The following is a 25205-nucleotide window of genomic DNA, read 5'->3' as shown; positions in this document are numbered from 1 at the left end:
TCTATGTTTATTAGAAATTTTAAATTATTTTAGGCGATCATGCGTTCTTTATGGAACATTTTTATTTGTCAATGTAGTTTTGTAAATTTTAAATCGAACATCGAAAATGACCCGAAAAAGTACCGTTTGCCCTATACAGTACCAAACGCCTTTGTTTCGCTCAAGTTCCATTTAACGTAATCCAACACGTTCTGAGAGGTATACAGTCTGGATCGAGTAAACATGCTTCGGCTTCGTCGGGCAGCAGGAAAAAAAGCTAAATAAAAAACAAATTCACCAATAAAACCATGTCATTCCTATCGCCTTCGCTATCATCTGTTATTATTGTACGCGCTCAGTGGCTGTCTAGGTTCATCCAAGCACCATCAGTTACAGACTGTAGCAATGAACTTTCGAATCGCAGTCGGATCCGAAACGCGGCAGACAAGCGTGCACATGCGCATCGGTGAGTTGCTTCGCGATTCCCCTTTCGCAGTTCATTTCTAAAATCAGCTGAATGTCAAATATTTCGGAACGGCAGTTCGGATTAACGTCGTTCTATATTAGATGTGCAGTTTTCATCGTATTGTTTTAAAATTCTAGTTAAAACAGTGCTCGTGATAAATGACTAGATACTACTAGACTAGTTGTAACCATTCTGCTCCATCCGACCTGGTTCCCACAGACCTGGCTCTCTGTGGGTGCAAGAACGCGACTTCGTGCCATGCAGTGTAATGAGTTTTTCAATGGTTGCCCGTACCACACTAAGCGTATAGAGACTGTTGGACTGATAGTGCGCTCAAGCCAGCTGCATTAATCCGGTAAGTGATGAGAGGGATTTCTTCGTATCATTCAGTATGAGAACTTCATCCCCGTCGAGTACGGGTGACGTTCGGATGCTGTTTTTGAAATGACAGTAACAACTTTTCCAGTTCAAGTGCATCCTGTGTTGTGTTGAATGCTTTCCAAAATTCATAGAGCTGATGCTACTAGGAACGCTAGGAGAGCTCGTTAGCCTTGTTTTGATTCGGCGAAACTCTTCACTGAATAGTGGAGTGTGAGTGGAATTACAATCTTGTATTTATTAGAATGAGAGGAAAGGATTTCCGGCATGAAACGTTTCGGTCTCAAATTCAATTTATTTTCTCCAGATTTGTTAGTCAAATCTATTGGGTCACGTAAGTAAATTCTTAAATAGGATCTACAAAGTTAGACAATATTGTGTTTTCGGTGAGTGTGTTAGTATTCAAAGCGCTGCTTGAGATTAGTTTCGGGTCAAAACACTGTTTTAATCAAAGTTTTGATTTTTTCACCAGACCACACTTCTACTTCTAGAAGGGCTGCAAATTCACAAAGTCTGCTTTGACGAGCGAATGGTTCTGGCTTCGATACTTGGTAAAATCAAGGTCATTCAATGTCTTAAATTTAGTCAATGCTACTGAGAATGCCTTTGAAGTGTACAAACTCAAATTTTCAGTACTAATTGTAACAATTGTATTATTTACTGTGACAAATGACGTATTTTTAGATTTTTTCCACCATGTTATTGTTAGAAAACTACGTAGAGTTCGAGTTTGTAGTTTTTTGGGCATTTTGAATTGTTTGAACAAACTTTTAACTAAATTCAACCTATTTACCGGTTAACATATTTAAAAGTGAGGTCCCGAGGACCTATTAGGTGATGCCCAAATCTGATGAAGTTTCATCAGAGCCTGCTATTTTGGTATAGAGGTAGAGTACACGCTTCTAAAGAAAAGTAAACAAACTATCATACATAATACATACAAATCTACGCATAACAATAAAAATAAAGCATATCACTTACTCAATAGCGATACAGCACAGAAAGCAATGGACTACAGAATACAGTTGGGGAATATAGCAATAGACCGAAGTATTGGATGCAGTGATAAGCTTATACAGAAAAAATATTCAATTCGTCGTACTAGGTAGTATAAAAAGAAAGAAAGATGAAACTGTTGGAATAATAAATAAATATATAATGGAATTAGGAAAATTTTCATTTTTCAAAAATGAATCCATAAAATATCTTTTTGCTCTCTACACTTAACTGGGACAATTTAACTTGAGTCAATAAAAAGAAAAATCGAAAATAATATAGTTTTTGAAAATGCTGCCATAAAATTGAACATAATTTTTCGCTGTAAAGCAGACCCATCTGTCATTGCCTTTTATTGTGCTTTTGGTATCTATCTTTACTGTAAAATATATCCGCAGTTTCCTATTAATCACTTTTAAACAGTTTTCGTTACGTTCGGTTTATTGGATCAGAAATAATCTCCAAGTTTTTACGTTAAAAAAAACACGTTCTACGTAAGACGACACGGAATGCGGACGACTCGAAAACATCAGCTGGTCCATGCTGGGTATGCTGTAAACAACTTCAGGAAGCTGTGATTTTATTGGCAAACATTAAAAATAGTGGTGCCAAACGACCTGGAAGACGAAAGAGTGATTATATCGAATGGCTATCATTTATGGTTTCTGGATTTAGTTTTGTGTTTTGAAGATAAGCTGGATTCGATGCAGTGAAACTCTGGCATAGGTGCTTAAAAATGTTAGCTCCATTACGGAGACTTGAAACTGGGATAAGGTAAAAAAAACGTTAAATGAACTATGCTATTATTCGGATTACTGGTAAAGTATTTTAAAAGGTATCTTTCCACATTATTATGGTTTCCGTGAACACACGTACTAGGGTGATAAAAACTTTTGTTTTTAAATACAGTCAAATTTTTATTTCTCCAAAAAAATTTTAAGCTATCCTATTTCAAACTGGTTGCGAAACATAATGATTTGTTTAAAAAAAGCACTTAAAAATCAATTCTGCTTATTAATTTTGCAAACGATTCTTTCATTGCTTTCAAATATTTTACAAAGCTATTCAAAGCGGCAACAACACGATCCCGAGCTAAACACGTTAAACTAATCCACCAATCAATATTACGTTTACATTAAAGCAAATATATTATATATTTGGTTAAAGGCATTACAAGCTTCATTATCGGCGATTCCGATGTATTGCAATATCTTTACTTCTACTATCGGAGCATTCGTACCCAAGAGTTTTCGGAGTAAGATTATGCAGGAGCTACAGAGTGCATATCATCCTGGTGTGCGAGCAATCACTCGACTCGTCACGGACCTACAGTGCGTGTGCGGCGCGATTGCAAGTACTTCGTCACCTATTGCGTCGCTTATCAAAAATCGTAAGTTTACCAACACAATAGACCATCAATAGTCCCGATTGCCATACCAGACGAAGGGCTTGCACACATCCTTATGAACTTGATTGAACCACTACCGCCATTCGATAGGAACGCGTATCTAACAAAGATCGTCTAGTTTACACGTTGTTCTGAAGTGATACTGATCCCGAACATGACAGCAGTTACAGTTGCGTGGGCTTTTCTTACCGGATAGGTCGCGCGTTTTGGAGGTATAGAGAACGTTATCACCTCCCTTGAGGAACAACTCGAGCCCGAGCTGTTCCAAGAACTAACCAGAAGCATGGGCATCACCCACTATCATCCTCAAGCCAATGGACAAATCGCAAGCACTCATAGACAATTCAAGGCAGCTATTAAGTATGTGCCACCGTAACTCACTGGGGACTGAATCGTTGCTGATGGCTATCGGATCCTCGGAATGAGAACTGCTCTTAAAGAAGACCTGCAAGCATCTGTCGCAGAAGCAACTCACGGAGTATTTAGCGTCGACATCAATGGGAAGCAATCACCAATCTCGATAGATTGCCTAAAAGCAGCTTTCATCGAAGTCACCGAGCCATCAACGGTAACTGATCACACCGAGCCATCTCCATACCGTACCCAATCTGGACGCCACGTAGCGATTCCTTGAAAGTATTGGAGCATCTAAGAGGGGAGTGCTGTAGCGAACTTAACTGATAACTACGCTACGTTAGAGACGATCATCTAGTCGCTTTTACCAACCAATAGATCACTGGATAAAGCCCTGTTAATATTCTATAGCAATCTTCATTGAATCATAAGATATCTTGTCCCACACAGAAGATGCCAAACATCCATCTCTGCTTTCGCTAAACTTTGGTGGGCTTCGGAATGGCGCAACATGCGCCTTCTGGATTGGATTACGAAATGCCTCTGTTCATATCTGACGGATCGCACAACATTCGTTGTAGTGAATTCCGCCCGCTTCTTATTCCTTCCGGCGTACCCCAAGGAAGCGTACTCGGACTATTGCTCTTTAATCTTTTCGACTTGAGTGCACCTATGTCACAGACAAATCTGGAAGGTTGGCAACGCTGGTCATGGAGATTGTCGTTTGTAGCTGGCCCCGATTGCTATTACAAGCATTCGCAATGCTTGGTTTCATTCGTCGTAATGCCCGTGAATTCCACGGCGTGTACGCCCTGAAGACACTTCTGACAAACTGCTTTTTAACATCCTAACGTTTAACGTCGTTCTAACAGTTTGGATTCTTCTTGAAAGCTTGAACTACTCGCTTGTGATTCTTTACACTGTTTGAAGATCCATTTTGACCACTTTTGACGTAGGACTACGTCTTACGGCAAGGTTGGGATAGGGTGTCATTCCGAAAAAGCAAAAAATACAAGCGACAAAATATGAAAGATTTTGAACACTTATAGCTCTTCCAATTATGAATGGATTTTCATGGTTTATATACCGACCGACTCATAATAGTTGTAGCAATTATGTAACTTCTATTCTTTTGCAATCGCTAGTTAGAGAAAATTAACGAAAAGTTTCAAGGTCAAATATACCCATACATTTTCTTCGTGATCGCCTTGCATCACAGGCAGGGACGACAGTTAAATACACTATCTGTTTGATGTGATTTCGATTACTTCATTTTAAGCAACAAAGTGACAAAGCCTTTTCCTCCCAACAGGTCGAAGATTCTTTACGACTTTTAAGCCTATACGATTTGATATCTGTGCTTGGGACGTACGCCAGAGTACAAAATCACCCCTTCCTTTCAACCGAGTTTATTTTTGAACTTCGAATCTAGTCCAAATTCGCTATGACGCAGCCGAAAAAGATTTTAAGGCCTGTTCGCTCTTCCCATGCCGAACTGTCTCCGTGTGGGTGGAAACAAAAGCAAAACTGTTTCTCTCCCTCTCCCTCATACAGAAACCAGAAACATATCAACAGCTCCGTCATAGCAAATTGATGTCCTGAAGGTGAAACATCATAGAAAAGTGAGCAAGTTTTGACAATTCTGCGTGGGTTTTCGTGTAAGATCGAACAGGCTTAACAACCTCTTTTACTTTCATAGTCACGAATAGGTACTGCAACAATTTGTTCGGAACTGTTGTCATACACGGAAACATAGTCGTGCATGTGACGTGGCGCAGCAATTCTCAAAGCGAGGAAAACAGCGACTATTTTATCCGAGTATAGTTTTGAATGTTTCATTTGCTGCTTTGCGTCAGTTAGTTGCCTACAATCTTTACTATTCAATAGTCAAGCATTGCATTTAGATTAATTTCTTTGGACAAGACAAGACAATCTGTAGTGATGCCAATGTTTATTTGACCGTCAACTCAGTATATGGCAGTAAGATACAAAACATTGTGCAAACAACTTCAACTTACTTATATAGTACCGTCTGAGACGTCCAAAAACAACGCACCTTACAAATTATAATAAAACGTATGAACGAAAACTACTCGGGGCGTCTACAACAACCTATAATAAGTACCTAGTTTACAGACAGCTACTAAACATGCAGTAGAGTCTCCAGGTTTTAGAAAGGGGAAATTGAAGGAGCGTAAAATCTCAGAAGACTTATCTATTTGATCATTCAACAAAGTCAATTATTTACTTCGATCGAGATACTGCAGCCAGAGGACATGCAATCGGCCCCACCTTGAAAACCGACAGTATATATAAAGTAAAGCATATTTGTCTCATATTAAAGTGTTTATTCAAAGGATCGGAAAGTGCAAAATTGAGAAAAAAGTATATTTCCGTAATCAAAAGCCATCCAACGCATAATAACTTTTCAATATATTGTAAATGAATATTTTATCTATCTTCAGAATAGCAAATTGATGCGATTTCTTGTTTGGGTTTGTTTATATGGTACATTTATTGTCAACGTTTTTTTTCAGTATTTTTAACCTTAAAGTTTAAAACCCTTTTTAAGCCAAACTGTTCGCTAATATTATTAGTGTTCCATTTCACGTTATGAATAAATAAATTATGTTTCAAACCATCTTGAATTTGAGCCAACAGTTTGCATAGATATATTTTATTTGTATAAACAAACATTGTTGGTTTTTGGCACAATCTCACCCCTGTGGCCCAATGTCACCCCGGATGGCGGTAGCTTTCAATGATCAAATTGAATAAAACGATGAAAAAGTTTTGGACTTCCAAAAATATAGATTTCTCAACCTGCAGCACAGTCAAGCCATTTTAACATAACAATTTTTTGATATCAAAATACATTTATACCGTCATCCGGGGATACTTGCAACACTTTTGAACTTTGACTTAGTATAACTTTCGAAGTATACCATTTAGGTCCAAGTGTAAGTAGCCAAAACTTGTATAGTGGTGAGTACTTTTGATTTATGATTGTAAGAAAAAATATAAACTAAATCAATCTGTAGAATGAACTGAAAATAGGGGTGTTGCAAGTTACCCAGTAAACGGGGTTACTTGCAACACTTTTCTGATTTTGCGTTTCTTATGATTTTATATCTGATTTCAAACCGCGACTGACTATTTTGAGATATTTTGAATCTATTTGTAGTAAAACAAGAGATACTGGAGGCGTTTTTTGTTTCCCAATTTCGTCTATCGCTTTTTTAAAGATATTCGGTGAAAATGCAGCATGTCGGCGAACTCCAAATTGCCATTTCAAGGCACGTGGAATTTTTCACAAATTTAATATTGCTGGAGATTGTGCTACACAAAATAACATCGTACAGATGCAAACTTACTTTGTACATACTGTTTATTACGATCATTTTCATTTTTACAAGTGCTGCAAGCCGCGCCATATTGGAAGTAACAACACGAATTCATCGTTTCTTCTCCAAGTTCAAAATATAAACAAAGCTCAAAGTAGCTATTTTGTTAGCTTATATGATGCACTTATTGTATACAGAAACCAAACAATAAAAAAATAATTCCATGTCAATGAACTGACGCAACTTTGCACATCGATTTTTCCTACTCTAAAAGTGGTATTACTTTCCAATCGTATAAAAACAAGCAAAATAATGATGTAATGGGTTAAACTTAACTAAACAATAGGTAAACGTCCCTTCTTTAATATGGCATTGGGTACAAATGGTTATGTTAGCAAACAAATGCGTTAGAGCTGTCAAAAGCGCGATGCGCCAAAGTGTTGCAAGTAACCCCGGTGTTGCAAGTATCCCCGGATGACGGTATGTAAATAGTGTTTGATGTCGAAGTAAGATTTAAGGCGCTATTAACATTCATTGAAAAATGATCGCATTTTCTCAACCTGCACTTAATCTCAACAAACTCTATATATGCTGCATGTAGCTTGTATGTATGAAGAATCGTATTATTACATGCATGTATACATGCTACTATCGCTACAAAGAGTCTTGGGTAAGTACTGCCCATGGATGCATCATAGTTGACGTAACGATCAACACCATCATTGTTGAGAAAACGCATTTTTATCGAAAAAAATGTTTACTGTATACTTTTCAATCAAATAATCTGCAAATTTAGTAGAGATTAGTTAAAAGAGGACCGGTGGGGTTTCGTGATTGTATTCAAAAAATGTATACGCCAGTTTACGTGAATAAACAGACTGTTTATTCTCATAGCTTTGCGTAAAGCCTGTGAAAAGCAAGTTGCTATGCTAGATGATTATACGGGGAGTTACGTCAACTATGCAGAGTAGCTCTATTTTCCCAAATTTCTCGAATATTTTCGAAAAAACAAATGTTGTTTGAGCATTGGGTATGTATATTACATAGTTAAGAATGGGTAGGACCGAAAAAGTACGTTTTGGTCATTTTGGTTATTACGTCAACTATGAATCCATGGGCAGCGTAGTCCTGCGTCATTTATGCGGTCGTGTCTTGTACACAATCCTTCTAATTTTTCTGTTCGATCGATGGTCAAACGCTTCTAGGAACAATTTATAACACGACTTTTGTTTCCAGCACGCTACTAAATTCGGCATACATTATGTTTTTTGGCTGCGCTTTCCCAAATAAAAACTTTGCCGCTATATAATAATACTGAAACGAAAGTAGCATAGGCTTTAATGTGTTATAGCTATTTTCATAAAAATGTAAGTAATTTGCTAAATTTTATTCAATAAACATCAAAACCACTGTTTTCCACTAGCACGTATTTAGGCTGAAAAAAACAGAAGCAATCGCTTACGCGTATCCGCTCTTGATGGTGGTTTGGAAAACACACAATTATGATCACGTTTACTTATTCTAGAAACTAAACAACTGTGAATATGTTATCTCAGTACAATTCTATTTCTTTTTATCACGGAAGAACACAAAAATTCCCCTCTGAAATAGAAATATAAATCAATTTTCATTCACTAGCAATTTGCAGCATTTTGCTTTTAATTTCAGCATACGGTGCTCTATTTACACTACTAACAATGAGTGAGGCAGTTGCGCCTGAAACTCTTATATCGTGTTGACATAGCTAGTATTTGAGTGACAACCACTAGCTTCTGGTGCTAGTGTATATGAACGATTCAATGATACACTAGCGCCAGCAGAAAGCTGATGTCATTGCAAAACTAGTTATCTTCAATGAGCCGACATGTAGGCAATACCGACACGTTATCCATCGGTCTCTCTTTTGATCTGTTTTTGAAAAGCAGTAAAACCTGTGCAGGCTTTTTCGGTCTGTCGGATTTAAACAACACAGACAAAATTATGCAATTTCATTCCCATCACCCATTTAATTATCGACGTCGATTCTTCTAGCCAGGCCCATGTTCCAGTAGAATCTAATGAGTAGTTTGTACGGATCTCTACCCTGGAACAATATCTAGGCCGGATTATCGCTGGAGGTGTCTAACTTAGATCGAGGTAGTGAAAATGGTAGTTATAGGCGAACGTCAAAAGAAGGCTCAACCACGACGACATTCCCCTAGTTTTCAAGTACCGTGAAGCAGTCTGGAAGGCGAAATCTATTTTCGAACGGGATTCCTGGATGAAAATGGGCAAACCTGTTTAGGACCCGATACAAAGAAATTTCTTCTCGAGTACCGAGCAGTCTTACCATGCAACGCACTCAAGTTTCAGAAATTAAGATTCGCAAGTGGTTCCAAAAAGTTGAGACCTGCCTCAAGGCGATAAATCTGTAAGACCTATTCAGCAATCATACGGCTGTGTTTAACTTGGAGGAAACATCTATCCGCTTGGTATAAAAGAAAAGGGGTACTAATCAAAGTACAAATACGTCGTTCATACATCAAATGCAAATTAGAACAGAGAAAGAACTAAATTAAATTTACAATAAAAAGATGGTAAACAATGACTTTTCCCTGCAAATTGGAACTGTAAACGTCATTGTCATTTTTTAAATACGTTATAATGTGACCGCTTCTTGATAGTAAAGTTGTAATTTTGTTATAAAAGTTGTAATAAAATGTTGAATCATTTTTTACGGTTAGTTGAGTTTTGAAGCTCCTTAACCGTTCAGAATATGTTGCATACACGGTATGATTCATATGTCGAATCTTATCACTTGTTGAATAGTTCCAAGAGCTTGACTTTCCTTTTCTTATTTACTTCCTCGTCTTCAAATATAGGAATACGAACCTTTTCTGAACCTTTTCAATTGGTATTTGGACATCTCGGCTTGTAATAACAATCATATTTTATCAGCTACAACCCCACAGACAAGCATATTTGTTACTTGATTATCTCAGCGTGTTATACGTGAAGGGTTCATTTATTATACGAAAGTTCTTTTGATTAATTGACTGAATGCTTGCATTTTTTTCCGTTAGCTCAGTGCGTGCTTGAAAGTCCTCAGACATTCCTCTACCGAGAGCAATCATAACAAGTGAAGAAATCACAAGTTTACGGTGCGGATTATCTTTCCACTCGAATTGCCGTAATTTCTCAACCATGATGAGTAAATTTCCTCGCTGCTCGATGCATCAATTCAGCCCGTCCAAAGGTTGACTATAGCGCAAATATTTATAGCACCAATCTAGTCAAGTGAGAGAGAGGGAAGTCTGCAGTATATCTCGTTAGCAGTCGGGAAGAAAAATGACATAAACAAGATTTCCAAAGCTCGAACAGCTGTTCCTCGTGCAGAGGAATGAAAAAGGACGGAAAATTAACTCCTTCTCGCTATCGGAAGTTTTTTTTTGCTTTATTTTCGACGGAAACAGCTAATCAACATGTTTTTTTCCTGCATTACCGACGTTCTCGGACGTCCGTAGCTCTAGGGATTCACCTGGTCGGCCAGGTATCAATTCTGAACTGTAGCACGTGGGTGCTATCGGACACGCGATGCAAACTGTTTGTTTTTCAATTATTTTAGGTATTTACTTACCGATGAATCATTATTGTTTTTAATGATTAGTTGGGCTGCTTTTTCACCGCGGAGGACAATGGAAGGCCACTATTCTAACTGTTATACAATTTTAATGATTGTCATTAAAAGCTTGGTTATAAAAACTTTATGAATAGTAGATTCAAGTAGAACTATTTTATATATCCACTTTCAGAACCTTCCAGGTTTGAGTTCACCAGACCGTGCCAGAAAAACAAAATAAACGAATTTGCATGCAAACCAGTTTGCCGGTAATCAATCGAGTGAATCGAATGAAAAATTACCTGCCATCAGATTTGCCGTTACCGTTGCACCGCAGCCGACATCGGATGGACTTGAGCCGGATAATCCCGCTGTTAGCGATATTATCAACAGTGTTCACTGGTGCTAGCGGTTCCGGTCATGGAGCAGAGAGCCGTGGCTGGTGGCAGGACACGGTTTTCTACCAAATCTATCCCCGTTCGTTTATGGATAGCAATGGCGATGGGATTGGAGATATTCAAGGTATTACATCGAAGCTATCGCACCTGGCGGACGCTGGCATTGGGGCGACCTGGTTGTCACCAATTTTCCGTTCACCGATGGTTGACTTAGGCTATGATATTGCTGATTACACCCAGATTCAACCGGAGTATGGTACGATGGAGGATTTCGATGAGATGCTGTTGGAAGCAAATCGATTGGGGATTAAGATAGTGCTGGATTTCGTGCCCAATCATAGTAGTGACCAGTGCGAGTGGTTCCAGCGGTCCGTGGCTCGGGATCCAGAGTACGAAGATTTCTACGTATGGCATAATGGTCGGATGAATCCTGGGGGAGGACCCCCGTTGCCACCAAACAACTGGGTAATGAAAATGTTTTGCTTCAAGTGGATATTATTGAAAATAATTTGATTTATCTCTGCTCCTCCTTACTGGCAGCAATCTGTCTTCTACGGCTCGGCTTGGACGTTTCACCCGGAGCGGGGCCAATTCTATTTACATCAATTTACCAAAGAGCAACCGGATTTAAACTTCCGCAATCCAGCTGTGGTGGAACGGATGAACGATGTGATGCGATTTTGGTTGGCGAAAGGTGTAGCCGGATTTAGGATTGATGCCGTCAACCATCTGTTTGAGGTGGAAGACTTTAGGGACGAACCGGAAACGGGAACGGATACGGATCCGCTTTCCTATGGATTTACCCATCATTACTATACGAAAGATCTGGTAGGTAAGCAATTCAAGAACTGATAAATATTTGAATTAAATTCAGGATAAGGGAAAGGAGCTGTATTAAAAATTTATTTAATATAGCAAACCTTTTGAAAAATAGCCTATTCCTCAGTGAGCACTAACCAAGATTTATATTGAATCTGTTTTGCCGTACAGCCGGAAGTTTATGACATGGTGTACAAGTGGCGCTCTCTTCTGGACGATTGGACGCAAGCCCATGGAGGTCCAGCCAAGATAATGATGACCGAAGCGTATGCCAACATTACTTTCACGATGAAATACTATCAATCGACGGATGGTACTCGCAGTGGGTCACATTTACCGTTTAATTTTTTGCTCATTACCGATCTGACAGAGGCATCCAGTGCTCAAGATTTTGTTTTCACCATCAACAAATGGTTGACCTATATGCCTCGGAATCGGGATGCAAATTGGGTGATCGGAAATCACGATCAGCCCCGAGTAGGATCGCGGTACGGCGTGGAAAGAATCGATGCGGTTAACACACTGTTGATGACATTGCCTGGCGTTGCAGTGACCTACTACGGGGAGGAAATTGGAATGGTGGATTATAAGAACATTCCAACCACAAATGAGCAGTTAGAAACAATAAAATCCGATGTTTTCATAGATTTTTCAAGGGATCCCGAGCGAACTCCGTTTCAGTGGGATGATAGTAAGAATGCTGGGTTTTCTACAGCAGACAAAACTTGGCTTCCAGTTAATCCTAATTATATAAGACTGAACTTGAAGCTGCAGAAAGAAGCAGAGAAAAGCCACTACAAAATATATCAACAGTTGGTAAAAATAAGACAAGAGGAAACATTTCGCAGAGGAACGATCCAGTTGGTTCCGTATAACGAGGAGATAGTCACCTTCATCAGGTAGATTTTCCCTGCTCAACTCACCCTGTCCTGGCACTAATTATTATTATTCGTTGTTTCAGGGAACTTCTTAATCACGACACTTTCGCCATTATTTTTAATTTAGGTTCCAGACCACAACTTGTAGACCTGTCAGTTTTTCCTCGACTTTCCGACCAACTCACGGTTGCAGTGGTGTCGTCTTCCTCCAGCTATAAAGTAGGGTAAGCTGTCTCAGCGGGATGCATGTTATTACTCAGCTATCAGCTATCCAGTAAAAAGTCCTGGCGCTGTTGTTGAGTGCTATCTGCACTCGGCTTCCGTTCTGTTTGTTTCCGCGTGTGGTGCCTGTGCCTTTGTTTGTGTCTGTGTATATATGTGCCATTTGTCAGCACAATAAATCAGCGAGTTGAGACTAGAATGAATAGTTTAGTGCTTAGATCAAGAGTGATTTGCGGCATTGTCAGTCAATGTCAATTAAACGTTCCGGTGCCAATTAGCAACTTTGCTTAGCTTGGAGAGTAAACCCAAAAATTTCAGTACAACTGACACAGTTGCACAGTTGAATCGAATCCACAATTTAGCTTTCAATGTCTCAAGCATTTATTTGAATAATCGTTAAAAATCCGTAACTGAGCGCTAAGCTAGGAAAATATTGAGTTTAAACACAATCTCAGGCACTGGAAGGCACAAGCACCCGCATTCGTTCGCTGTTTCCACAGCTAATAGTGAATGGTTTCCCTTCGGATTCTCCATCAAACGATGTGCAAACAGTACGAATCCACTTAGGTTGCTAACAAATTGACTTTTTATTTATTTAATCCAGTGACAGAGTTCAACGGGACAGCATCTTCTGTGGGCCCTACGATTCCCTGGTGCTGCGAGAAAGGTACGTTGAATGAAGGTTTGGAGAGGAGCAACTTTTATTTTATATTTCGGACAAAGCAAATGTTTTCTTACGACAAAGGAAATGGTTTACAATCGAAAAGGAAAAAAAAACATCATATCACGAGTGGGTAGTTTTTGAATTGGCTAAGTGGCACCCTTCTGATTTTACAGCCAGTGGATTTCTTACATTTATTGCTTAGCTGTAGTTCTACTTTACTTACTAGATTGAGTTATAAACCTTGTTGAATTACTCACCTGAAAATAGATACAAAATAATAAAGTTAATACTTCAGAAATTAGTGCTAGTGATAATAATGCAATAATCATTCGCAAATTAAAGTCAGATTACGAGTTTCATTAGCCAAAAGGCGATTACCGCTTTTCGAAACATTTTTTTTCCTCTGGGTGACGAAACGATCTTATTTAAATGTAAATGCTGTTCCTTCTTACCTAATTAAGCTCAATTACAAGCGCATTCGACAATTCCGTGGAAGTGATTTCTCATGTTCTTCTTTTTTCTTCCTTTCGCTTCCTCCCGCCCATCCCCTGGTGTGCGTTGGATTGGATACTTTCTGCAAATGCACAGCCCGACCACCCATCGGCGGCTGTCATTATTCGGTGTGCCCTTCTCGCTGCCCACGGCTGTACTGCAGTCGGTAACGCAGGATACGGTCATAATTGCTTCTACAATGATTGGTCTCGCTGTTGCCGGTTTTCATATCTACCGCCGTGGGGGAGGAATTGGGGGTGGCCGTGATGGAATGTCATACACTATGGCATCCGTAGCTAGCTGGCTAGGCCTGGACAAAGAGTGCTCTTTTAGACTGTGAAAAATCGTGATGCCTGAGCAGGAAGGAAGTTTCCGGAAGTTGAAGCCCAACAACAGGATGTGCTGCATTGTGCTCGATAGGTACCTGTTGTGCTGGTTCGCGGTGGGTGAATACAGATTACTGCTTGGTAAAACTGTTTGCACCGTAGAGGGTTGTTCAGGAAAAGTTTAAAGTTGTGAAACAAAAATACAACTGGAAATTACATTGCATTAGTTGATAATAGTCAATGCAACACTATAAGTAAGCATTATTCTTTTAAAGAAAAAATTGAGAAACCCCAGTATTATATTAGTATCAGCATTTTATATAACTTAAGGAGAAGGAAATGAATTCGTCCAATTAGTTTACTCCTTGTCAATAATTTATCCAAAAAACTGCAGACGATCCTCGGTGCTACGAAAAGTTAGATACATTTCAAAGTAGTTCAAAGGTCCTAGGAGTAAACTGTAGGCTGTAACCATTCTTTATGGCATTGCTTCTTTGAAAAATATAAAAATATAATAAAAAGAAGTGGACAAAGAATGCTATCATGCGGTAAGGTTGTTTTGTTTGTTAATGCAGTTGGTAAATCTGAACTAAGCTTGTTTGTAAATCTTAGACGTAAATATGTGATTAAAAATTGGACGTAGGATGTCTTGATGCAAGGTATTGGCCAACATAATATTGAAAGGACGGGTGTGAAAAGGAATGGAGTCATCGTCGGGAAGACCTGTGCATTGCTAAGCTTTGAAAACTACGTCGACGTCATTAGCGTTAACCGAATAGCTGCGAAAGAGGTACTTAACAATAAAGCTGCGGGAATTGGGATCTTCATAAACTCTTCTTAACCGAAGTATATGGTGGCTAACAGAGTAAAGTAAGCCCGATTTCCAACTTAATATTCGTTCGTTCGTTTTTTATTTGTTAACGGAGACTTTAAATCTTAAGATTCATTCGTCTCCGTCCAACTTAATAGCTTCGTAGAATCTAGTTACACGCGTTATTGACTTCAAGTTCACCGTCATCCCTTGAGTCTCGACTCCACATGTAATTGGTTTTTGCCCATTGAGTTTTAGCCCTATCATCTTAGTATCTGTTTGTCTGGTGTAGATTACTACCATCGTCTCAAAGATTCTAGTAGTAATGTCAAGGTCGTCAGCGAAACTGGCAAGGTCACCTGCAAAGCGGGAGTTTGCTTCGTTTCTCCCATTTTGGAGCCCGCTAGTCGGATCATAGTTCAGCGCACACCCGCTGACCAACCAAATTGACCTAAAACTTATCGACTTTGCCGCCTCCAAGAACATGGTCGTAGGTAGTAGGGTACGGGATCCAGTTTTTCGACTCTGTACTAGTCTTTGCACCACAGCTGAAATATTCATCAAGTAAGTTTTTATAACGGTAGTTTTTACAATTTACGGAGGGAATGGTAGAAGAAAGACTGTACCAGTGTAGCTGAGAGTTCCATCGGGCATGTGGTACGGAATCAACGAAACGATTGGTTTGACGATGAATGTAAGAGGGTGATGGATGAGGAGTGCGCTGCGCAGGCGGCAAAGATGCGCAGTGCCAGACGTCAAAACGTGGAAAGACACAAACAGAAAAAGATGCAGCGAAACCAAATCTTGCGGGAGAAAAAGCACTCCCTGAAGAGCAGGAATATGCGAAGTTGGAGCGGCTGCATCGTTCTTAGGAAACGCGAAAGTGCTACCAGCAGTTGAACGGATCCCGCAAAGGCTTTGTGCCGCGAGCCGAAATGTGTCGGGCAGTATTTGAGTTTTGGCAGTATTTTGACGGACGATCGTGAGGTCATCGAAAGATGGAAGCAGCACTTTGATGAACACCAGAATGGAACCCAGGCGGGAAACCATGGCAGCGGGGAAAGCAATCTCGACGATACGACAAAGGGAGAAACGGTGCCGACTTCAACGATAGGCAAAGTTAAGGAAGTTATCATGCAGCTAAAGAAATACGCCAGCTGGGAAAGATGGCGTCGAAGCGGGGTTTATTAAAATGAGCTCAGAAAAGCAGGCCGCTTATCTCCACCGGATAATTGTTAGGATTAGGGAGACAGAATAGCTACCGAAGGAGTGGAAAGATGGGATTATCTGCCTGATCTACAAGAAGGGCGACAGGTTGGACTGTGAGAACTATCGAGTGATTCCTGTTCCCAATGCCGCCAATAAAGTGCTGTCCCAAATCATTTTCCGCTGATTATCACCAGTTGCGAACAGATTTGTGGGAACTAATCAAGTCGGCTTCGTCGAAGGTCGGTCTACAACGGATCAAATATTTACACTGCGGCCGATCCTCCAAAAGGGCTGTGAATACAAAGTTTCTACGCACCATCTGTTCCGTGACTTCAAAGCCGTATATGATACCATCGACCAGAAAGGGCTATGGAGGAAAATCATGGACGAGAACAGCTTCCCCAGGAAGCTCATCAAACTAATTAAATCTACGATGGATGGTACACAGTGCTGTGTTCGGATTTCGGGGGGACTGTTAAGTTCATTCTAATCGCACCGAGGGCTTCGTGAAGGTGATGGTCACTCATGCCTGCTGTTCAATATAGCGCTACAAGCCCAAGTAACAATGTGAGTTTTATTGCACTTTTATTGCGGTTTTCGATACCAATTTTGGTCATAAAAACCCTTATAAACGTGTAATAAAACCTAAATTGTTGCTTGGGAGGTGTTATGAACCGAGCGGATATCAACTTCAACACGCGAAGCACGATCTTCAACAAATTTAGTCAATTCGTCTGCTTTGCCGATTACATGGATATTATTGATACATCTGTGGCTGTGTACGGTATATCAGACTAAAGCGCGATGCAGAAAAGGCTGGGTTAAATGTAAATACGTCTAAAAGAAAGTACATGCTAGCCAGCGGAACCGAGGCCGACCGACGCCGCTTGAGTAGTAGTATAATGATCAACGGCGATGAGTTTGAGGTAGTCGACGAATTTGTCTACCATGGCTCACGAGATTCGGAGGCGTGTTGTCAGCGGAAGTAGTGCTTACTATGGCCTTCACAGACAGCAGACTAAATCCACGTATAAAGTGCACCCCATACAAGACGCTTATTAAACCAGTTGTTCTCTAAGGAGGCGGAGGATGAATCATGAACTCGCCCAGCTCTATGGCGAACCGAGGATCCAAAAGGTGGCTAAAGCTGGATGGATACGATGGACAATGTTGCAAGAATGCCGGACAACTACCCTACAAAGATGGTGTTTGCCTCAAATCAGGTAGGAACAAGACGACCAGCAGTGCAGCGAGCAAGATGGTTAGACCAGGTGGAGCGAGATTTAGCGGAGAGTACTTGGACACCAAGTCCAAGGAATTGGAGAGCGCTAGCTCACAACTGAATTAATTGGAGAAATCTTGTTCAACAGACTGTGTATTAGGACGGTAAGCCACTTAAGCAAGTAAGCAAGTCTTTAAGCGGTAACTACAGAACTCAAGACTGGGTATTCTGTGAAATCTCTACGGACAGGGTTAGTACACGCCCACGGACGACGGTTGTAACTGTTAGTTTGTGTGTGTCATCATAGTTTGTGTGTATCATCATTCTAACATCACTATCACACTGACATCATTGGATGACATCGCGCATCAACATCACACGCACACATTCTTTTAGATGGTTGCGATCACTAGCACTTTTAAGCAGTAGTCACTCCATTGAGATAAGAAATAGCGTTAGCAGTATCGTCCTATGCTAGCCACATACTAGGCCCAGTCTTGAGTTCTGTTTTCTTCGGTTTTAGCCTCAGCAGACACATCGTCTTGTTGATTATGTTCCAGTCCATCACGCGATCCTGCATTCTACCCAATTCTTCCACACCCGTCTCCTCCGTTTCGGTAAAATTGAGTTTGGTGCCATTGATCTTCCACATCTTCTCGCCTTTCCGGCAGATCTCCTGCAGACCACGATGCCGTATTTTCGAGGTTCTAGCTGATCGAAATTGATTGATCTTAATTTCAGATACCTAGCTTCCATTCTGTGTTCCTATTTCGTTGTCGCGAATCTGTGAGACGATCTATGAGTCGTATTTTCTAAATTATTCATACTAGTTTAGTTTAGGTAGGTTGCCTTACTGAGGTCACGCTATCGAGTCTCGTGATGGAGTTGTCATGTTGGATTTGGTGCTGAAATAACACGTTCCATAATTCAGCTGCCTACTCCGGATCAGACGGCACTGTCGTATGCCGCTCCTAAGCCTATTTTGGGATCATCAAGAAAATTAGAAGCGGTATTCTTAAGACGCATTTCAAATTTGCTATTATAATATTGTGAACAGTGGTTGGAGAATTCGCGAAAAAGTGATCATTTGAATCGATGAACATCCCTCATGAATCAGCTTTGAATTTTATCACAAACAGAACCTCAATGTGAACATCAGAATTCGTTCAAAAATTGAATATTGAACATTGAGTGTGTTCGATTTTTCGGATATAGAATGGCCGGGGACGTCGGAAAGTATTCAAAATAATATTTATTTATTTATTATTATTTATTATACCACGAAAAGCGAATAGTTTAAAGTAGTGTTAGTGGCTTTACAAGCAGCAGAAAGCGTCAATTCGCACTTTTGCGTTGCTCACGATATTCGTACATATATTCGGCGATGGTACGAAGCGTGAGTGTATGTTGCTCATTGTTATAGGTGAATTGAACCACTCGCGTAGCTGTTTTATCATGATAAAAATCGTTTGCCGATGCTCGGCGTATCTATTCATTTTGCGAGTTTTCCAACCTCTGATTGTGAGTAAAAGAATCGTAATATTTGTAGTAGGGTATGTTTCTGCTTCGTCGTAATTGCCTATTTCCGTCCTATCAAACACAAATTATTAAAAATATCAGCATTTTTATGACATACAATGCAAAACCAGGTATTCCCCAATATTTTAGTTTGCTGTCTATCATACGCGATCAATCAAAGTGAGCTGAGATCTATTTAAATGCTTTTTATCATTAAAGAATTCCTACCAGCCAAATTTCATTCGTTTTTTTCGTGCGACGAAGAAGAAAATGTCGACTAATCGTTTTAATTTCCGTCATTTATTAATGAAAATAACTCACGCAAGGCATTATCGTTATTCTACAACCAAGAAAACTTGTCTGACTTGCAGAAATTTTGCAGAATAACATTTGTCATGCCGTCCTACACAAATACATGCGCGTTAGCTTCGTAAACATTGTTGTGATTTTCAGTTCAGACGATGAAAAATTTTGATGGACGGATATTAAAACGGTACGACGAATTTAAGAAATAAAGTCAGTTGCGTAATTTCAATAATATGCTTGAATAATCGCTTTTCAGTGATTTCAAAGTTCACGGATCGGAAGGCAAGCGTATTTTAGTCAAATCAGCACAAGAACTTTTGGAGTATGCATTAAATCCATTCAATAAATGATGAAAATTAGAATGGCTTTACTTACTACGACGGGAATTGGAAATAACCCTAGTAGAGTTTTACAAAACATTTTTCTTTCGCTTCTCATTTTTGAATTCGAATTTTAAAATCTCATATAACCGACATATTTGCCAATGGTTTTCGTATATTTATGTGCTTCGATCTTATACTGCCGGTCGATTTGATTCTGTTCAATTAATTTAATTGCAGTTGTGACTGATTCAATATAGCTACTTATATAATATAACCACCAACCCGTTAATGGTTTTGCAACAAAAAATTTGCTTTCAACATTTCACAAATCTACTACATCGCATCAGTCATCGCTGCCAATAATAGGATGATTCATTTAGCAATTACCGGTTGCTTATCACCCTGACACCAATGCATTCAAAGCTACAGTAACAGACCAACCAATTAATCCATCTTTAGCGAATACCTCAATCGAACTTATCTGGCCAATAGCCCAAAAATCGTGACAACCGTATGGTTACAATTTATCTGCCACTTATCTCGCATTGGGTGATAAGGTTTGCTACCGTCAAGCGGCGCCTCTATAAAGACTGATGAACGGTTGCGGAGGGCGTAGTCTGCATCAATCTGTTCGTCGAATTACGACTTTAGGAGAACATCGGGATCAGTGTCTGTGTATTCGTAAGATTTTTTAACCGCGTCGCGTCAGAAGATTGAGTATAGTGGAATGAAGCTGGCGCTGTTGTTCCTGTTCGGGCTCTGTGCCTGGATGGAAGCGAAAACTTTCACCCGACAGGATGACGAACAGGACCATGATCATGATCATGATCATGGTCCAGAACTGGACTGGTGGGAGAACGGAGTATTCTATCAAATTTATCCGCGATCGTTTAAAGATTCGGATGGTGATGGTGTTGGAGATATTAAGGGAATCATCGAGAAGCTGGATCACTTGGCGGATTTGGGAGTGACCGGTGTATGGTTTAGTCCTCTGTTCAAATCACCAATGAAGGACTTTGGTTACGATATTTCGAACTTTCGCGAAATAGATGGCGTGTTTGGAACGATGGAAGACTTTGATGCGCTAGTGGCAAAGGCGAAAGAGTTGGATATTAAAATAATCTTGGACTTTGTACCGAATCATACCAGTAACGAGCATGAATGGTTTACGAAAGCAGTGGCAGGGAATGCAGAGTTTAGGAATTTCTACGTATGGAGAGAAGGCAAGGGCGAAAAAGATCCTCCGAACAATTGGGTAAGTTGCAACGCGGCTTAAATCGTTGACATATTGATGCAAAACTTTGCAGCAAAATTGTGTTCAGTGGCTGTTTGAGTTATTATTTGAATTTCGGACAGTTCCTTCTGAGAAGAAAATCCTAGTATAAACACGATTATTAGGTAGCCTAAGTATTATTTTTAAATTGGTCTTGCCTGTAGAAAATTCAAAACAATAATCTCCTGTGGTACGAATTGGTTTGCGTTAGTTTTGTATCAGACTACCGTGGCCTTTGAGTTATGCAGTGATACCTATCCCGTCCAGCACATATTGTACTGGGTTATTTTGTTTATTATTTACTACAACAGATTATTTACTACAACAGGCGCCGCATTCAACCATTTCTTTACGTAAACATCGGTTGTCATTGTCATTTTTTGTTACAAACAGCTCAAGCAGTATTTAACATTTTTCATTAAAAATTCGACTTCTCAGCAGCACCAAAACGGGTAACATAATATAATACCGCATTTTGCATTCAAGTTCTATGTATGGTTCATCATCTATTTTCCAAACAGCACATGATTGCAAAACTTTCTAGTTTTTGGTTAACAAGATGCGGCTTGTTTTTCATTATGCAGGTATTGGATTATTGTGCTTCCGACGTGATGAAAACTATCGCCTTCTTAGCCATATGTCAAACAAAAGCATTATTGTTTCGATGAAAAGCTTGTACTACTTCCAAATTGCGCTTCAGCATTTTTGTTTTTTGACTGCGTAAAATCTTGGGATAGTTCACCGCATTAATGACACACAAGTTCGTCGGTTAAAATGCAGGCAGTAGTTGGTTTGCTTACTACACTTCGCACTTCGCAGCATATTCAATATAGGGTACGGGAGGGTATTTCCAGCCCATTAAGCGGTAGCCTGAACAATATTCAAGAATTACGTTGAAACTATATTTATTTGAGACAAGATTTTTATACCAGTTGATAGAATATTATTTACTGAATATCGGCGTGTATTTTGGTTTTAATGAAACGCTACTGAATTTGAGTTATAGTCGCGAGGAATGATGAAGTCGCTGCGGCTAAATTGAGCCCATTTTCTATCCAGCTTTTTACGAGCCATAATGGCGGACGTGTTCGTAATATTTGAACAGCATTTTTGACATTTCCCTAATACATCGCACGTTTTCTTTCCGCGTGTTCACGGTAAAACTAAAGGAATGTATGGAAAGAAAACGTGCGATGTATTAGGGAAATGTCAAAAATGCTGATCAAATATTACGAACGCGTCCGCCATTATGGCTCGTAAAAAGCTGGATAGTGGTGTCTGTGTTTTTTAAATCCGACCGGCCGAAATAGCCAGCACAGGGTTTAAATGCTTTTCAAAAACAGATCAAAAGAGAGACCGATTGATAACTTGTCGCTATTGCCTATATTCCGGGCTCATTGAAGATAATTATTTTTGCAGTGACAACAGCTTGCTGTTGGCGCTAGTGTATCATTGAATCGTTCATATACATTAGCGCCGGTTGTCACTCAAATACTAGCTATGTCAACACGATAGAAGCATTTCAGGCGTTTCAGGCCTCACATACTGGTAGTTGTGTAAATAACGCACCATATGCTGGAATTAAAAACAAAATGCTGCTAACGGCTAGTGAATAAAAATTGATTTATATTTTCATATCAGAGGGGAATTTTTGTGTTCTTCTGTGATAAAAAGAAGTAGAATTGTTCTGTGATAGCATATTCACAGCTGTTTAGTTTCTAGAATAAGTATACATGATCATAATTGTGTGTTTTCCAAACCATCAAGAGCGGATACGTGTAAGCGATTGCTGCTGGTTTTTCAGCCTGGTTACGTGCCAGTGGGAAAACAGTGGTTTTGATGATTATTGAATAATATTTAACAAATTACATACATTTTTATAAAAATAGTTATAACACATTAAAGCCTATGAGTGCTACATTCGTTTCAGTATTGTTATATAGCGGCAAAGTTTTTATTTGGGAAAGTGTAGCCAAAAAAGGGCAATGTATGCCGAAATTAGTAGCGTGATGGGAATACCCTCCCGTACCCTATGTGTTTATAATATCTTCTGGGCGCGACAGACGTGAAGAAGAGCAGAAAATTAGTAAAGGGCGTGGAGCAGAGGTCATTGAAGCAACACTTATAGGTTCGTTCCTTTTAACTAAACTGAGAGATCCGTGGATTGAACCAAAGCTATAATGGGATTCAATTTTACCCGGATTCCAACTAAGCTTTACTCCCAGGTTCCGTGATTCACCGATATTACTTGACCCTTAAACCACAGACGAATTTCTCGTTCCATCGGCAACACAATTCTTGTTTATTCATATGTTCACAAAGTGCCTTTCAACCACCGCATGCAATGCTCCAGGGAATTCGGTCGCAAACTCGGAGATGTTCAAGTTTTTCTCAAACTGCGCAGAATAGGGAAAGAAATTAGTTCTCTGAACCAGGGACCGAAACGGTTACACTTTTTCTATACATTTACCAGCATGCAATGCCATGTCAGACTCTTAACCAATACCACCGCTCTGTACTGTTTCTGTATCGACAGTGCCTATCTCTTGTAAGTGTACGTCAGCTGACCATTCGAATGGAATGCATTCATATAAAATGTCGTGTAGAAATGACATGCATTTGCCTCTTTTTGCTTACAGTTGTAGTGTAGTTGGAATAGTATGGAGAAGTGATAGAGAATAAGGTGTCAACTTATAACTTGACTTTTTTGCTTAACGTAAGAACAACTTAACATGAACAAACAAGACACATCACTTATGGTTCTTACAAAACATTAAAATTACCTTTTTCGCTAACCGGTTTCGGGTTTAATCCAACCCATCTACGGAGCGGTGGTCGACTGCATACGCATTGTGATTTGTTGTCTGCTACAGATTCAATTTCGTCAGTTGGAAGAGAGGCGATGAGATGAGCGCCTCATCTTCATTCATTAAAAGTCGATCGGCGGTGCTGATGTACATCGATTCCCACGCATTTAAATTTCATCTCATCGCCTCTCTTCCAACTGACGAAATTGAATCTGTAGCAGACAACAAATCACAATGCGTATGCAGTCGACCACCGCTCCGTAGATGGGTTGGATTAAACCCGAAACCGGTTAGCGAAAAAGGTAATTTTAATGTTTTGTAAGAACCATAAGTGATGTGTCTTGTTTGTTCGTGAGAATAAGGTGTATTGGTGATCTTCTTATTTAAAACCGTGTTGTTTGGGGGAAAGCTGTATGTTTGGATCACGTGCGCAACAGCAAGAGAAAATACAAAAAAGTGTCTCCAAGACTGGTGACATTTTCTCCCCGATACCGAAGAGTATACGACACGTAGAACAAAAGATGTTTTCGTTGTTTTTGCATTTCTTTTTTGTGCTTGTGTACCAGTAACATGTCGCAAGACTGGTAGCAAGAAAAAATGGTAAATGTTTTCAAATTTTTGTCACCAACAACCAGTATATTTAACGTTCCAGCTCCCAACTAGACAACATCCATGTTCTTGTTGACCGGAACAGAAATCTCTGCACCTGTTTACCTTTCAGAGCATTTTCTGGATGTTCCCATCGAATCTTCCTTTGCATTATTTTCTTCTTTATCTTCTGAATCTATCTGAATCTAGTGTTATTTGCTATCACCTTTTCTATCCCTAAACTCGGAACAGTTTTCTCCTCAGTTTTACTTAGACGGCGTCCCTTCGCATTGATCTGTTTCCTCAGCCAGAACTTGGCTTCTGACCTCGTTTTTCTAGTACATATCCAGCTTTTTACGAGCCATAATGGCGGACGTGTTCGTAATATTTGAACAGCATTTTTGACATTTCCCTAATACATCGCGCGTTTTCTTTCCGTACATTCCTTTAGTTTTACCGTGAACGCGCGGAAAGAAAACGTGCGATGTATTAGGGAAATGTCAAAAATGCTGGTCAAATATTACGAACATGTCCTCCATTATGGCTCGTAAAAAGCTGGATAGGCTCTACAGCCAGTGACCCACGACAAACCCGATGACGTGAAGATAGGCTTGTATGAGCTTCTCAAAAAACCACATGGAGAGTGTTTAGGACATGACATGAAAGTCAACGAGATTACAAATGCGCAGGTCGGACACGAAGAGTTTTTTGGAGAAAGCCTCCACTTTACCATAAACGACAATGGCCTGAAACTAATCAACGTTACTGTAACCAAAAGAAGGAGTGTTGTACAGTACTCTCGGAAAACAAATGAGTGAATCGGTGA

At 39.7% G+C, this 25205-nt stretch overlaps 2 protein-coding genes across 2 annotated transcripts in view; one reads left to right on the top strand and one right to left on the bottom strand.

The window, feature by feature from the left end:
• LOC128740442 (dual specificity calcium/calmodulin-dependent 3',5'-cyclic nucleotide phosphodiesterase 1-like) overlaps positions 1-25205 on the bottom strand; it is a 167462-nt gene that overhangs the window by 105632 nt on the left and 36625 nt on the right. The window lies entirely within an intron of this gene.
• LOC128741131 (maltase 2-like) lies at positions 573-14492 on the top strand. Its single transcript, XM_053836725.1, has 7 exons — positions 573-800; positions 10717-11386; positions 11462-11749; positions 11912-12639; positions 12702-12842; positions 13445-13507; positions 14093-14492. The coding sequence occupies exons 2-7, from the start codon at positions 10775-10777 to the stop codon at positions 14334-14336; spliced, it is 2076 nt and encodes a 691-aa protein (XP_053692700.1). The 5' UTR covers positions 573-800; positions 10717-10774; the 3' UTR covers positions 14337-14492.

Source organism: Sabethes cyaneus, chromosome 3, assembly GCF_943734655.1.
Source record: "Sabethes cyaneus chromosome 3, idSabCyanKW18_F2, whole genome shotgun sequence".
Lineage (NCBI taxonomy): Eukaryota > Metazoa > Arthropoda > Insecta > Diptera > Culicidae > Sabethes > Sabethes cyaneus.
Note: the sequence above shows the minus strand (reverse complement) of the source record. Positions and strands in the feature narration are given on the sequence as shown.